We start from the raw sequence: 13,472 nt of genomic DNA, 5'->3' as shown, positions 1-13,472 counted from the left end.
TTTACTTTCCTTCGAGATCAGTGTCAAATTCTCATTATCAGGTTAGAAATTTAATTTCTTATGGATTCTTGTGAGGTTTTAATTGAACGTTGACCTCTTAGACTTTAATAGCATCTAACATTAAGGATAATGGTAGATTGTTGAAGTAGCATTGTTGTACAAAGTGAATTTGATTGGTCTAATTGAAATACATTGTTTTTGGTTGTGTTCAGTTTGGCTAAAAGCGACACTTGTTATATGCAAAATTAAAAGAAATTAGTACACTGGTTAGCTTTACTGACTGCAGAAATTATTGTACATTTTATAAATTTTTTGGTGTTTTATGAATAATCCTGTTTTTATTAATAAACTAAATTAACATTAACTAAATATGTTTAGTTTTATCTTAAGTCAACATTCTACTGTAATATTATAGATCATTTAACTTTAAGTTGTTAAAAGAAAAAATATATATACCTACTTTAAGTAACATTTTTGATGGTATGTTTATATATACAAATAAATATATATATACATATTAAATAAAATTGTAACAGTTGAACCAAACCATAAATATAATTTGGGGTCGGGGGATGAAATAAATGAATTTGGATGTAACAAATTTTTAAAAAAGTTGATCCAAAGTATTTTTTTTTCGGTGTATAGCCATGTAATAAGCAAGCTAATGTTTCCTGATCCACCCTGTCAGGATTTATTTTGCGATAATGATTGGCTGACTGTATATTATCCCTCCTTTGGTTCCAGTTCACCCACATAACCGTATTATAGGATAATGAGCAAGACAGTGACATGAAGGCTTTCAAAATCAGGATGGAGACAGAGCCATATAGAAAGACTGAAATTTAGCTGCATGTGTACACGCTTGTGTTTTCAGTTAGAGAGACCAGCAGAGAGAAGCACTGAGCAAAGTTGTCTCTCCTGACCCAGATCAGCCTCCTCCGCCTGCCTGTGAAGAGCAGATCTGACAGACCGCTCCAGGGAAAAGTGCAAATCTCTTTCTACCACAGCTGATGCACATTCCTCCTTTTGCTCTCTCACTGTACATTCACGGTATCATTATATGGTCTAGTCACTGTTCCGGTCCCTTGTGTATAATTAGAATGGTCGCTCATGAAGTCTCACTCATCTGGAGTGATAGCTTTTACTTTTATTGAAGTCATCGTCTTTGAGACTGTCAGAATATGAATTAAACCCCATGTGGAGAGAAACCAGGGTGCCTCAATCCCAACATTAAATCTCCACCCCTGATCATTGCAGGGTTTTACTGAGGCACATTTTAGCACGGGGGGCTACTGAAAATGCAGGGTTATTTCAGCCGTGGATAATAAGAGATACTCTCTGTTTTTTAAAGAAAATATAGGTTTGAAGTGTCTGGCCACATGTCACTGAAATTAAAGGGATAATTCACGCAAAAATGAAAATTCTGTCATCATTTATTCAGATGTAAACATATACAGCACATATATAACGCACACGTTTCTGTGTCTACTATAGTTGTATCTGTGTTGATCATTGTTTCAATGCAAGTAAAAGACTTAATTAAACCTATTTATTATATAAGGAAATCATATCTCTTCACAGGACTTCGACTAAGCTGCTCATTGTCCCAAGCAGCCAACGGTTCTCACAGAACATCATGAAGTATTTTTTGCATTTTTACTTGGAAACTGTATTTATAGAAACAAATATATATATAAAGCAGCCACCAGGTATGCAGAGAGATAGGAATGGACTCAAAGTTTATTTTAGTGGACTAGTGAGGGTACAAGATCAGCTTATGTAGCTAAATGATACTGGGTCAGGTCATGAATATTTTAGATGATTTTTACCCTCATTTTTACCTAATGTTAATGGTTATTGCCAAGGACAAAATGTATTGGTTTCAAATTGGTTTTAGTTGTTTAAATCCAACAGGTTCATGATTTATGCATTTATTCAACATCTGAAGTAGGAGTCTCCTTGGTAGTATTTGAACAGCACACTGTTTGTGTGTGTATGATGTATGCAGTCCTCATCTGAGACTCATCGCCATCTGTTCATACCAAGACCAGACTGGAAAAAATGCAAAAACAGGAAAAAATAGATGGGGAAGTTAAAAATGTGATGACATTATCAGTGTAATATTCATTAAAGAAACTCATAGGGGCACCTTTTAATGTCTAATATATAGTCTGCTACTTCAGAATTGATCTTCTGTGGTCTACATCTAGTTTTGTGTATTCAGTCCTTAGGCAAAAAGATAAAAGGTGTGTGTGCATTTTACATAAACCCCATAAGTTGAGAAAAGCTATAAAAGGTATTAACACTAAGGGTTTTTAGCTACCTGTAAGTAGTTTGTTGCAATCAGCTGCTGGAAGAGACAGTCTGACCTGATGTGGCCATGCCATCTGAGGCTAGTTGGCATGTGCTGTCAATACTGACAGAGTGGCTGTTAAGAGGTATTTCCACATAATAAAATCACATGGCTAATACTGTAAGTAGCTATTTATAGTTAGTTTTGTGGTGCTTTGTATACTGTAAATACACCACCAGATAGTTTGGGGACAGTAAGAAAGTGGCAGTAAACACATTTATAATATTTATGTTTTAAATAAGCACTGTTCTTTTGACATTTCTATTCATCAAGGAATTCACAAAAATGTACCATATTTCCACAAAAATATTATGAAGCATAACTCTTTCCAACATTGATCAGAAACGTTTCTTAAGCACCAAATCAGCATATTAGAATGCTTTTTAAATGATCATGTAATGTCGTGGTTGTTGAAATTCAAAATTGAAATTGTGAAGCTTTCCCATCTCAAGAATACATGCATTGTCGTGATGGGAAAGCTTCACAATTTAAATTTTGAATGTATTATACATTACATTTTAAAATATATTAAAATGTTTAATTGGAATAATATTTCATTCACATTATTACTGTTTTTACTTTATTTGATTATATAAGTCTTGGTGAGAATAAGAGTCTTCTTTAAAGGGCGCCTATTATGCCCCTTTTTACCGGATGTAATATAAGTCTCAGGTGTCCCCAGAATGTGTCTGTGAAGCTTCAGCTCTAAATACCCCACTAATCATTTATTGTCTAATTTTGAAAATGCCTATTTTGAGTGAAAGCAGAAACACGCTGTTTTCGTGCATGGCTCCTTAAATGCAAATGAGCTGCTGCTCCCCGCCCCCTTTTCCAGAATAGGGCTGTGCCTTTACAGCTGGTATCTCAGATACTCTGTCAAAAAACATCTGTTTGGTTTTGATTATCATGTCTATCTCGCTGAAATCATGTGTTTTAAGACCATATCAGTTTACACTTCTGATATAGGGTTTTCTGAGCACACACATTTGACGCACGTGCACAGAAAGTGGCTGTCACACGACGTGAGTATTAAACTAAGTTCTATTTCATGTCTTATTGTGCTTAAACTGTCAAATACACACAAGTTTATGTTAAAAACACACAAGTTGCAAAAACACAGTCATTATGTCTGTGAGTGTAAACAGCTGGGAAAGAAATCACATTTTTATTTTAGATCTGTGTGTTAAGTTACAGCAGCATAATATATAGTACCTATACTGCTGTCTATGCTGATAATATGACCCAAACAATAAACTAAAAACAGAAAATCACTCACTGTTCTTGAATTAATCATATCTGTAGCTCTAATAAGAAGACATTTCTTACTTGAATGCTGCTTTTAAATGCTCTTGTGTGAAGATAAACATGGCGGATTGTGTGCGGCTCACTCAGGCCGGGTTCTCTGCTAATACAGCATTGTCCATCAACAGTTGTGGGCGGGGCTTGTGAAATGTAATGTCACATTTTACAGATTCTGCAAACGGCTTGTTCTGAGACACCATTTATGATTTATGGGGATTCAAAAAAGGAGCAGGTGGATTTTTATCTTTATAGGGTGGTTGAGTACACACAACATGTAAAAGTGAATTTTGCATAATAGGTGACCTTTAAAAAGTGAACTGTTTGAACTGTAGTATTTATAAATGGTACTTTCTATATGTTCAAGATGATGAGCTGAGTAAGGTGAGAGGCAAGCCTCAAAATATATGCAGAAGAATGTGTGTGTAGGTGAGAGAGAGAGATGCCCTTATAAATGAGGTAGGGTGGCTTATGCCGACAGTGCACACACACACAGACATGCTAAAAATACACACCCATGCTGCATTTGACCTTTCCATGCAACTTGCACGAGAGTATTTTTTGATCCTTTGCAAAGGCATTCAAAAATCAGTCCAGTTTTAATCTTTATCCATCTATCTGTTAAATCAGTCCAATTCCCCAATGCAATATTTCAACTTTAATATATAACCTACTGCCCTGTCCACTCCACTATTGCCCTAGTTCACACCCAGCACCTGCTGCCACAACCCTGCCCCTCCGTTGCCATGGCAGCCATATGCTTGTGCTAAACCCTTTGATGGAGAGGTGGCAGCTCGGTGGAATTACTGTAACGCAGTGGGTTATTATAGTGATTATAGTGCCCTTATAACGCTTACAAAGGCCAGGGTCATCTGTCTGAATCTTCCAAGGGAAATCTAGTGGGAAATCACTCTTGTGTTATGTCTATGAAACTGGACAAATTGCACAAGTCTGCGTGTAGCCCTTTGGTAGATTACCAGCTTGTGTTTTCTCTTTCTTGCTGGCTGTATAGATGTATAATTATCAGAATGCAAACAACTAGGCCCGCGATGTAATTAACTCCCTTCGTCATTAGAACTGCAGCTTTGGCTTTCCTGATTTAGCATCGCTCGTTTCCCCTGTGATTTCACCCTGCTGTGATTAGAGCCAAAATGGATGACTTCACGAGTGTAGCATGTTAACCCAGCACTTTTTTGGGTCACTTATTATGAGACAATTCTCGTAATGTCCTTGTCAAAATCAAAAGAATTTTTTTTTTTGCAAGAAGACAATTCTTTGAGAAGTTCATATTAACATATAAAATCCCCATAGTAAAATATGTACATATTGTACATAATAAATTGTACATGTTATATATTGTCGCTATATATGTCAACAATGTGTTTTATTTATATAGGCATATGCTACTTTATTAAAACAACAAAGAACAAACAATCTGTATGTTTGTGTTTTTGTAATACACTTTTTAGATAAATGTCTATCTTTTATTTTTACTTTTTATATTTACATATAATATCAACATGTATTGATCGGTTTTAGGGTGAATATACTTGTACATGATATATGTATATTCACATGATATGTTCAAAAATGTATACATAAACATACATATTTGTATAGACTAGATATATAGGCTATGCTAAAATATGAAAATGTTCCAGTTTCTTATTGGTTATATCCAAGATTTTACTTCATATGCCATATTTCATATATGGAAATGTAATATTTTCCATTTATTAATTTATATATTATATATAAGATATGTACATATTTTACTTTGTCTATGGGTAACTAAATGTTTGTTTCTCACACAAAATGATATACATTTATTGTATCTTACTGGAGTTTGAAAGCCTCAGCCCTTATTCATAGAAAAGAGCTATTAGCAGGGATTTTTTCCTTTTATTTCTCCAAAGAAATAGTCTTGTGGGTTTAGAACAACTTGAGGATGAATGACAGAATGCACATTTTTGGTGGAACTATTACTTCAAGCAAAATATCTTAAATCTTAAATCTGTTTTAATTTGGGGTCACTCTACCATACCAGACATAATTATTCATCCAAAAGAAGTGGGATCTGGTTTCTTAAATATACTTAAACCTAAGAAGTCAAGAAGCAATCAAGTATGTAATCAATTATCCAGAGCTACCTAATAATGGCCTAGTGATGCATTTGCTTGTTTGCATGCAGTAGATTGATTGTTCAGTATTGGAAGAGTGCCACACTGCCAGGATTTGCAGAAATGCTGCATACAGTCACATCTACTCTCTTCTGTACCTGTAGTCCATAAACACACATTCTCACCCTGTCCAGCTCAGAAAACATATATCTTCCGTTGATGGACAATTAACTCCTCTACTGCCATGGTGAACCGCTTGACCGCTTAGATCTCCGTCTCGCTCCTTTTCCAGGTGCATAAATCTGTCAGCGGGCTGTTAAAAAAGACACGCAGGCATGACAGAGAGGGGGTCACCAGACAGGTGTCTCATTTCTTAGCCTTCCTTATTTCTGCTTTTAAATCAAATTGGGCCAGAGGGGTGAGAGACTGAGTGAAGGACAGAGCGGGAGGGAGGAATGAGAGGATGTAGCGTAAAGAGAGTGAGACTATAAAACAGCTCAGCTCCCTATGCCAGTCCATCACAACCCATAGCAGATAACCCTGCATTGTGTATGTATCACATTTAATATCTGAAATTTATTTACTTATTTGAAAACAATAACATTTTGGCCAACTCTACAGCCAAGTTTATTATTTTTTCTAAAATTATATTTATGCTTGTTTCAAACCTTAAGTTTTGTTTTAACATTAATAAAACCATTAATAAAATGCCCCATAAAATCAGTGCGTGTGTCTTTAGGGAGTCTCGGTACGTGGGCCATAAATTAAAGGAGGAGTGGAGAGGTGTAGAAATGTGAAGGAAAGTCTAGCCCCCTCATCGTCTCTATTTTCTTCAGTATGATGGGAATCTCTCAGGCAAAGCTTTTAGTCTAACAGCTTCATCTGTCATTAATTTCTCTCACTCTTTCTCTCTGTCCTCTCTCTCCCTCTCCCTCTCCTTCTGTCATGTATATTTGATAGCTGTACAGGAAGTGCAATGTAATGGCATTTTCACACTGTTATGTGTGAATATACATGAGGTTAGGAGACAAGATAATGAAGAAGAAGGGAAAAAGAAGTGGAGAGATGAGAAAGAGGAAGGTATACTGATGTATAGCTAATTGTCAGTTTCAAGGTGTAAAAGTCATTTTCTGTGCAGTCAGACATTGAGCGATTGTTATAAACAACCTTAGAGTTGATTATGTCCTTTCAATCAAAAGTAAGATGTCCCAGATTTGTTTGAAAATAGCAAGTAGAAGTAGTGGTATTTGGTTTGGCACTTCCCTAATGCTTTATTAATCCTCAAAGAATCATTCAGGCACTGTTCCACACATCGTCTGCTTGTCATTGTCAATGTTATTGTCTGCTGGAATTGGTAAATCCCTCACTGGTGGGTGATGAGAGGTTGAGAGGTCTGGTGATTAATTACACTGTTCATTAGATGAAGGTTAATAATGGCAAGTATCTGTGCAAAGAGATTTTAAAAGCCAGTGGTTTTCAATATTGTGCAGATGTTCCATAATGAGTCTATGTGCTGTGGTTTACATAGCATGACTGCAGTATTTAATGAAATTGAGCAAGCCCAGATTTGCTGTGCTTGTTGGTAAGGCTAAATAATTTGGTCAAATTTTTTGATTATATCGGTATGGCTATAAAATAATAATAATAACAATAATAAATGTCAAATAAAATATAGTGTATTAAAGAAAAATCATAAAATATATATATTTTATTACATATTTTTATGGTCAGGCCATTATTGTTGCTGGCTCCTCAAGGGCTGCATCTTTTTATAGAGACCCTCTTGCATACCCTCCCCCACTAAGAGCATGCTCTCCTTATTCCCTCACATGTGTGTGGTTGGATATTTCTTTCATATTTTCCCATGGATGTAGCGGTTTTCTACTGACAGCTGTGCATGAGCAACAGCAGAGTTATATGTTGATGAAGACGTTGAATTCTTTCATCTCTGTTGTGTTCATGCATGATTACACACTCCTGCTCTCCATAGGGCCTGAGCTCTCATTAATGATTCGTTCGCTCAGATCGCGGGCACAAGCCAACAGCCTCTGCATCTGTGCTAATTACTGTAGCAGCTCCTGATCCTGTTAGAGATGCTATCAGTGGCAGGGTGAAGCCAGGGGTTTCTGAACATGAAGAACGCTTGAGAGAAAGACAAGTCAAACATCATTAAGTCATTTTTCATTTCTGAACTTCTTCCCATGCACACAACACAAACAGCGGCAAAAAGCTGCATGATTAATTGAAATAAAACCGAAATCACGATATGGCTGAGTGCAAACAGGGTTAAAACCGTGCAGTGTGAACTCCATTACAGTTTTTCCCAAAATAAAATCTTAGTGGGGTTATTTTAAAAAATTAGGAAAATAAACCATAATTAATATAATATTTTTCTTAAATACTCATTTTTTAAATAATAGAAATAATAATAATTATTAATATTATATTTATAGTAATATTGATATATAATCACAATCACAATTTTTATCAGAAAAATCTAAATCACATTTTCCCCCAAATTGTAAATTGCAGCCCTATATCTGTTCTGCTTGTCACAGTTTCTTCCACTATTAAGACACAAGACCAGTTGCTGTTTTTGATACTGTACATTCAATATATAAATGATCTTATATTAGTCTCTGTGAATAGGCATTAATATTAGTGCTGGCTGTGATGATTTAATTTCTGAATAACCCATTGTTGTTTCAATAAAGTCTGGATAGGCTGTGGAGGGAGTTTTGTATTGTGAATAGTACACTGAATGATTTTTTTCCCAAAAGAGCTGGGAAATCTTTTTAATGTCTTCTAATGGAAATGAAATGTGTAAGTGTATATAGCTCAGCTGTCTGATATAAGTGTTTTCTGCCTGGCTTGGTTCCTTTACCCAGGGGTAGAGGAGCCTGTCTTTTGTCTTCACCACTGTAGCTCCTCTGACTGGAGGTGGGATGCCTCATCATAGTCAACCATCTGTTGACAAAGTACAGCTTCTATCTGTTTATCAGTCTGTCTCTCGGTCTGCCTGTCTGTTTGCCTATTTATTGTCCAGAAATGCATGTGTCGAAGAGGAGGTCATCCGCTTAAAACTCAGTATGGCTAATGTCCACGTCTGGGAAATTTACATTCATTGTCTAGTTTGAGGTTTGGGGTGGATTCTCGCATTGTTTTCTTTTTGTTTGTGGCAGGAGTGAGTTTATGTATGTCCAATGAGTCAAAATTTAAACTACATGCTTGTGTTGTCTAGCAGTGGATTTCTATGTAGGTTTCAAATGCTTATTTCAAAATCCTCTTTAATTACCGTAGAATAATATTTGTGAATTCTGTCAGGTTGTGACAGTTTACCTCATTTACTGTGAGTATTAGGGAATTTTGTCACAAAATAATACTGGAAATGTAAATGGATGTTTCTTCTGGGCCATTTAATGCTTTGGAAGTAATGTGTGATTTTTTTGTTGTTGTTGAAGCTGGTGATTGTGTATTGAATTTCCTCTTTGAAGCTACGGGCTTATCGATCCGTTTCCCAATTATCAGTAGTTAACTTCATACAGCTGGCCATAATTCAGTCCGCTGCTCACACAGAACAGCACTTTGCTGCGGAGAAGAGCAGGAGGACACATCCGAAATGACATCATTGCTCACTGGGTGTTATTGCATTTACAAATTTTAATGTGGGGAAAGCACAAACCTCCCATGAAAAATTAGCTTAGTCTGAAAACCTTTCATAATTCATTTGTATTTTCTTTGAAAGTGATTATTTAATTTTGTAATATGTAAGAAATTTTGTTGGGTCATTCTATTAAACATTGTGCTTTGTCCAGTGATGGTGAGATCATCTTTGAATTTTTGTAAGGTTTTAAACATTTCCTTAGTTATGTATGTGTTTTAAGTGTAAATAAATTGCCTTGTGTAATTTGAGCTCAATTGAAAATAATGTCAGAATATAATGTACACAAAGAAATTGGTGTATAATTTAACAATGCTATGTCACGACCAATTATTACGGATATTTTATGAAGTGGCTAATTTGTAAGAAATTGTACGACTTCACTTGTACGATTTTGTCTGATTTCTGTGAGGGGTAGGTTTAGGGGCGGGGTTCATGGTGGTCATTCGCATAAATTCCTACGAATTTGCCACCTCGTAAAATACATTGAAAAAAATGATAATAACTTTTATTTAAGGTAAGTGGTTGCAAACAATTTATTTTAGCTACTTTTAAAAAAAACGTTGAAAGTTAGTCAAATAAATTTGTTTATTTAAATGTAGCTAAAATAAATAGATTGCAACCACTTACCTTAAAAAAATTTGTAAATTCAATTAACCATTTTTTTTAGTGTACATACGATTTTTCACAAAACGTACAAATTCATACAAGTGAGGTCATACGAATTCATGCAAATCAGCCACCTAGTGAAATGTATGAATTGCCAATTTTGAAGTAGAAAAGATCCTAATGACAAACATAACACAACAACAGTTTGGTAATGGTAAAACAATATAGACTTTTTATCATTTAAGTCACATTATGACAGATTTTTTTATATAAATCTTTTTTTAAATATTTTTAAAATTATTTATTTTAACAGGATCAGTATTGCAATACTATGATCCTGTAAAAATGACTGTTTTTTTTTGTGGAAGACTGTGCTCGCTTCTTTTTATACTTTTTACATTCTACTTTATAATGTGCTCTGAGGGTATCAGTTTGGCCTTTACGTCACTGCTTTGGAATAATAAAAGGCCAAAAAAAATGACTTTTGTGCACAAAGACATGTCTAAGCTTTGTGTGTGGGCAGCTGTGAGTGTTTAGAAATGAAAAGCCACCCACAGGTCATCCTGAAAGTCATATATTTCAACAGTGAATGACTACATGTAGATTTTGTGTTTTATTGATGTGTTTTATTGTTCTGTGGCTCTTACAAACAACTGGGACATATAATCTGGGATTGTGCTGGTTTGTGTCTGACTGCTTTTGTGTGTGTTTTGCAGGGTTCTCGAGTGTGGGTGAATCATAAAGATCAGCTGGTCCCGTCTACAGTGAACTCCTGTGGAGATGGAACCCTGGTGCTCACCACCGACTACGGGGAGGTAAGACTCAGCAATCTGTCATAAACACACACACATGCAAACACACAGATGTTGCCCTTTATGGCTGAATGGGTGTTGTGTGAGTCAGAGATTACGCTGGGTTGGTATTGTGCTCTGAATGTCATCATAACAGTGCTGAGGATCTGTGTGTGTGTGCATATGCATGTTTGTGTGTGTATGTCTGCCATCTGCACGTCTGAGGCTAAATCAATGCATTCACCCTCCATATACGACCATGTGAAAGAGACTATATCATATAACCGACCATAATGCACTCCTGCATTCTACATGAGCTTTTGGCCAGTTCTGGTGCAATGTGGTATATGCAGATTAATAATCACATGATCAAAAGAGAGACAGAGTAGAAGAGATAGAACACTCTTATTTTAGTGCAGAGATGTCCACTAATATTTGTTGTTATGGTAACAGCGTGTCCTTTGAAAGATGATGCAGCTGGAGACAATTTTACTAGACCTTTCGTACGATACCCAACGAGCCAGTGCTTATAACCTTCTGGTATAACTGGACATGCAACAATGTCATATATAGACTGAAAAATACCAGTAAGCCATTACAAGGAAATAGTGTTGCTTTTGCATTAGCTTCCCACACTTCCCACATTTCTCTATATATACCAGAAATTTCCATCAAATTCTATTGTGTTAATCAAAAATTAGATTAATCACAAGTATTTCTGTATATGTTCATCTTTATCTGCATACACTGAAGTATACTTGCGTAGGGCGATTTATAAAGATTGTAAAATAAATCCATATGAACTGAGTGGTTTATTCCAAATCTTCTGAAGAGACACTAGCTCTTTATTTGATGAACATTTAATTAAAACTTTTATTCGCATTCATCAACACACATGCATAGAGCACATCAAAGCTGTTTTTGATTTTTAAAATAATTCATACTTTTAAAAGGTGAAAAATCTGATGGTAAAAAAGTTATTTACTATATAGCGTATCTTAACCACTTGATTGCTTGTTTCGTCAAAAAGCATAATCTATATTATCGCCCAGCTCTAATCTATTAATTGATACTATGGGGCATAAAGACATTAAGATTTATTGTGTATATGCTTTGAAAAAATGTGTATTGTGAAAAGTGCTAAACAAATGAATTTAACTTGACAATTTGATTTAAATCTACTTACATCCTTGGCCTACAAATACAGCTACCGTACAAAGAATAGTGTTAAATTTCTGTTATGTTGTCATATCACTTTCACACACTTGCATGGTGGTCCAGGTAAAGCTTTAATTTGCACTGAACACTGAAGAAAGACCTCTTTCTGTGCATAGTTTATAATAGTTTTAATATGTGCCTCATTCTGTCATCTCCATATTGAAATAAAATAAGCAGCTCCTCTTTGTGAAAGTCCAGTTAACCTACCGACAGTGGTTTCTGGAAGTATTCCTGGGCCCATTTAGTAATGTCAAAGACAGAATCATGCTGATGAGTGATGCAGTGTCGTCTGAGGGCCCGAAGACCACAGGCATCCAAAACGGTCTTCGCACAGAGATTTCTCCAGTTTCTCTGAATCTTTTGATGATGTTATACACTGTAGATGATGAGATTTTTTTATCTTTTTACGCACTCTTTCACAGATTGGAGAGCCTCTGCCCATCTTTACTTCTGAGAGACTCTGCCTCTCTACGACATCCCTTTTATAGCTAATCATGTTACAAACCTGATGTCAATTAACTTAATTAGTTGCTAGATGTTCTCCCAGCTGAATCTTTTCAAAATGTCTTGCTTTTTCAGACCTGTAGCAGGCATCAAATTTTAAATGAGCTCATTTAGTGGAAAAAAGTGCTAAATTTCTCCGTATAAACATTTGTTATGTTCTATTGTGAATAAAATAATGGCTCATGTGATTTTAAAGTCTTTTAGTTTTCATTTTATTCAAATTTAAAAAATGTCCCAACATTTCCAGAATTCGGGTTGTACAACAGTCATTTGTTTTGCCGTTCTCATGGCTATGAGCAGATGCATGATGTGGGAGCCTTATTATATTTCCTTCATAAATGTCTTGCGTTTTATTCTCTGTACGTGGCACTATTCCAAAATCTCAAAATGGAAAATAAAGATTATATGTAAAATACACCTCAGAAAGATTGAATTAGTTTCTACAGTAAATACTTTTGTCAATGTTATGGAGTCTGTGCACCAAACTGTGTCTATCACATTTCTGTACAGTTCAGTGATCAGAACTGCCTCTGTTTTGAGGTTTAATTGTAATCAAATGGTTGTATTAGCATTTAAACTCTCACACAAGCACTCACAGTGCTAATAAAGGTAAGTAGTTTCTGATAGCTGTGGGTGTTAGAGCTGGCAGAGCTGTGATGTCAGGCTAATAATAACAGCTGTGCTGGCCTGGATTCTGCTCAGAAAGGGAGACTGCACAGCAGGGAAGGGTTATCTGCCTGTTATTACTCACATAACACCCATTCAGCCACAAAGGCAATGCAGATGCATACAGGAAGCCTGTTTGCATTTCTGATTTTGTCTACAAACATATGTGTTTGTATGTTTGTGGTGCATATATGTTCATTCATGTACATGCTTGGTAGGGGTGGGCAATATGGCAAGAATATCCTATCATA

The 13,472-nt window shown here is 35.7% G+C and overlaps 1 protein-coding gene across 1 annotated transcript in view; it reads left to right on the top strand.

The window, feature by feature from the left end:
• Window positions 1-13,472, top strand: part of LOC306844557 (unconventional myosin-X-like) — a gene marked incomplete at its 5' end in the record, with an annotated part of 53,461 nt that overhangs the window by 4,393 nt on the left and 35,596 nt on the right. Inside the window, one exon of the mRNA XM_079376780.1 lies at window positions 10,759-10,857. Within this exon, the coding sequence (XP_079232906.1) occupies window positions 10,759-10,857 (99 nt within the window). The remainder of the gene's footprint in view (window positions 1-10,758; window positions 10,858-13,472) is intronic.

Source organism: Barbus barbus (assembly GCF_936440315.1).
Source record: "Barbus barbus genome assembly, chromosome: 25".
NCBI lineage: Eukaryota > Metazoa > Chordata > Actinopteri > Cypriniformes > Cyprinidae > Barbus > Barbus barbus.
The sequence above is the reverse complement of the archived record's forward strand: the minus strand, read 5'-3'. Positions and strand labels throughout refer to the sequence as shown.